We start from the raw sequence: 2,735 nt of genomic DNA, 5'->3' as shown, positions 1-2,735 counted from the left end.
AAATTTGTATTTATAAATAAAATTCGAATGGAGTTTAAATTTTTAAATTTATATTCTAATTCAATATGAATTATCAAACTTTGACTCAACTCGGTTAGATTATAATTTTACTCAGCCCGATCCTACCCTATCCAATACTATCCTATCCTATCCTATCCTACTCTTAAAAGTAGTTCTATTCAATTAGATAGGAACTAACCAGCGATAAATATCCTATCCTATCTTATCTTATCCTACTCTTGAAAGTAGCACTATTCAATTAGATAGGAACTAACGAGCGGTAAACTGTCTCTTTCTGCTTCCTTCTTCAATTCCCATTTCTGTATTATTTCTCATGCACGCAACTTGACCAATTATTGGACATTACATTCACGTAACCTAATAAATAATTCCCTACAAAATTATTGCACACAATCTTCAACCAAGCTAAATTATGAATATGATTTTATTTATAAGTTATAATATATACAAAAATTTTAAATGCAACTTTTATTTAAATTAACTAGAAAAGTACAATTAAGAGTTCTAGATTTACTCAACGGATACATACATGGTTTTCCATTAGATGGAGTAACCTTTTCAAGGAGCAAATCTTTTAAAAACCCTAACTTTCAAACCCTTTTTCATATAAAGTAATAAAGAAACACTTGGACTAACAGATTGGTTTTCAACCACTTGAAGAGAATAATTCCATATAACAAAAGAAACTATAGTTTTCATTTGTATAAAGGCCAATTCCTTACCTAGACAACTCCTGGGTCCTGCATTGAATGCTACGAACTTGTAAGATGGCACATGTTTGATTCTTCCTCTCTCTGAAATCCACCTCTCTGGTTTGAACTCTAAGCAATCTTTACCCCAAATTTCTTCCATCCTTCCCATCGAATAGAAGGAGAATAAAATCCTCATGTTTTTAGGCACATTATGCCCGCTAGGCAATATGTCTTCTTCGATTGACACTTTGTGCTCAAAAGGTACTGATGGATACAGCCTTAAAACCTCACATATCACTGCATGAAGATAAACTAGTTTTCTTACCTCTTCAGTACTGAAAACCCTCCGTTTTTCATTAGTTTTTTCTCCTAGATTTTCTTTGATCTCTTCCAAAATCTTTTTTTCTACAGATGGGTGTGTTCCAACAAGCCAAAAGAGCCAAATAAGACTAGCACCTATGGTATCTCTTCCAGCTAGAAAGAGATTAAACGCCATATCTCTTAGAAACTTATTTGATTTTGTCTGAATGCCAATTTTTGCTGCAGTTGCTTCAAAATCATCATCTTCTGCCAAAAAGTACGTTAACAAGTCGAAACCCTCTCCTTCTATTTGATCTCTACAGTTTTGGCTTAATTGCTCTCGCTTTCTTGTAAGACATTGCTCCAAAAATTCATCAAAGATCTTCCAGGCTTGCTTGAACTTTTTCTCTTTCCCTATCTGAAGCCACTTTTGCGCCTTCCAAATGCTTCCAGGCACTGCATGCCGGTAAATGAAAGTCTCCCCCATGTCATCAAAAGCTTGCTGATAAGGAATTTGAGGGAATTCAATAGAAAGGGAATTTGGATCAAAGCCTAACACTAACTGGCAGATATTATCAAATGTGAACCGTTGAAAGACATCTTGTATATCTACTTGTGAAACATTTTCCATAATTGGAAGTAGGCTTTGTAAGATCTTTTGCTTCAAAGTAATATCTACAGCCAACTCAAACTTGTTGTTCTTGAGTAATATGCAATGAAATATCCGCCTTTGAATGCTCCAATTATCAAAATCAGAATTGAAAATTCCATCTCCCAGAGGTTCAAAAATCTGCTTGAACTCAGGACCTTTGGGATAGTTTGCGAAGTTCTTGCTTAAAATGTGATGGACGTTCATGGGATCACCAACCAACAAAAAATCCATACCACTAAACCATGGTCCTTTGAAAAAAAATGTGCCTCTGCTTTGTTGAAGAAGAAAAGTGAGAAAGTCATGGACACGAGAGAGATTGTAAAGAAGCTCTGGAATCATCCCAAAAACAGGCCAGTCGATGAGTATGGAGTTTGTGATTCTACTCCAACACCAAGGCCATAGAAAAAGAAAAAGAAAAACAAAAGATAAAAAGGCAGCTACTGTCTCTGCAGTCCCGAATATGATAGCCATTGAATTTTGAGCAACTTCTGATTTTGGACAAGCAACTCTGCAATATATCTATTTTGTAGATAAAGTGATAATTACTATTTTCTCCACATTCTTTTTGTTATTTTCTATATCAGGTTGTTAGATTTTTATTTAATTTCTTCTATTATAAGTAAAAGAAATTAACTAATAATTTTTTAATTAAGTAATTTTAAAATAAAAAAAAATAAATTAATAAATTTTATAAATTTCAAAAATTTAATAATAATTTTCCCTTGGATAAATTATCCTTTCTCCGGTTGAATATACAAACCTAAGCACCTTAATTTTTCTTTTTGACAATAAAACTTTTAAGATAAGTTACGATTTTAACCAATGGACTAAGTTTAAAAAGGTTAATAATAAATTAAAATATAATTTTTAAAATTTTATTTAATTAATAAAATAATTTATTAAAATAATTATTATTTTAAAATTATATCAATTAAATTTAACCATATCCACTTTTAGGCCATCTCTAATGCCGCTCCAAATTCTATTTTGGCGTTGGAAATGGTCCTTCAATACAGCGCCAAAATTCATGGGATTTTGGCGCTGCGCTACAGTATCACGTCAAATATGGC

The 2,735-nt window shown here is 32.4% G+C and overlaps 1 protein-coding gene across 1 annotated transcript; it reads right to left on the bottom strand.

The window, feature by feature from the left end:
- Positions 1-464: 464 nt before the first annotated feature.
- Positions 465-2,174, bottom strand: LOC110616738 (alkane hydroxylase MAH1). Its single transcript, XM_021759215.2, has one exon. It carries the CDS (start codon positions 2,134-2,136, stop codon positions 580-582), a length of 1,557 nt encoding a protein of 518 aa, XP_021614907.1. The 5' UTR covers positions 2,137-2,174; the 3' UTR covers positions 465-579.
- Between the last annotated feature and the right edge of the window lie 561 nt (positions 2,175-2,735).

Source organism: Manihot esculenta, chromosome 6 (genome assembly GCF_001659605.2).
Source record: "Manihot esculenta cultivar AM560-2 chromosome 6, M.esculenta_v8, whole genome shotgun sequence".
NCBI classification, from domain to species: domain Eukaryota; kingdom Viridiplantae; phylum Streptophyta; class Magnoliopsida; order Malpighiales; family Euphorbiaceae; genus Manihot; species Manihot esculenta.
Note: the sequence above shows the minus strand (reverse complement) of the source record. Positions and strands in the feature narration are given on the sequence as shown.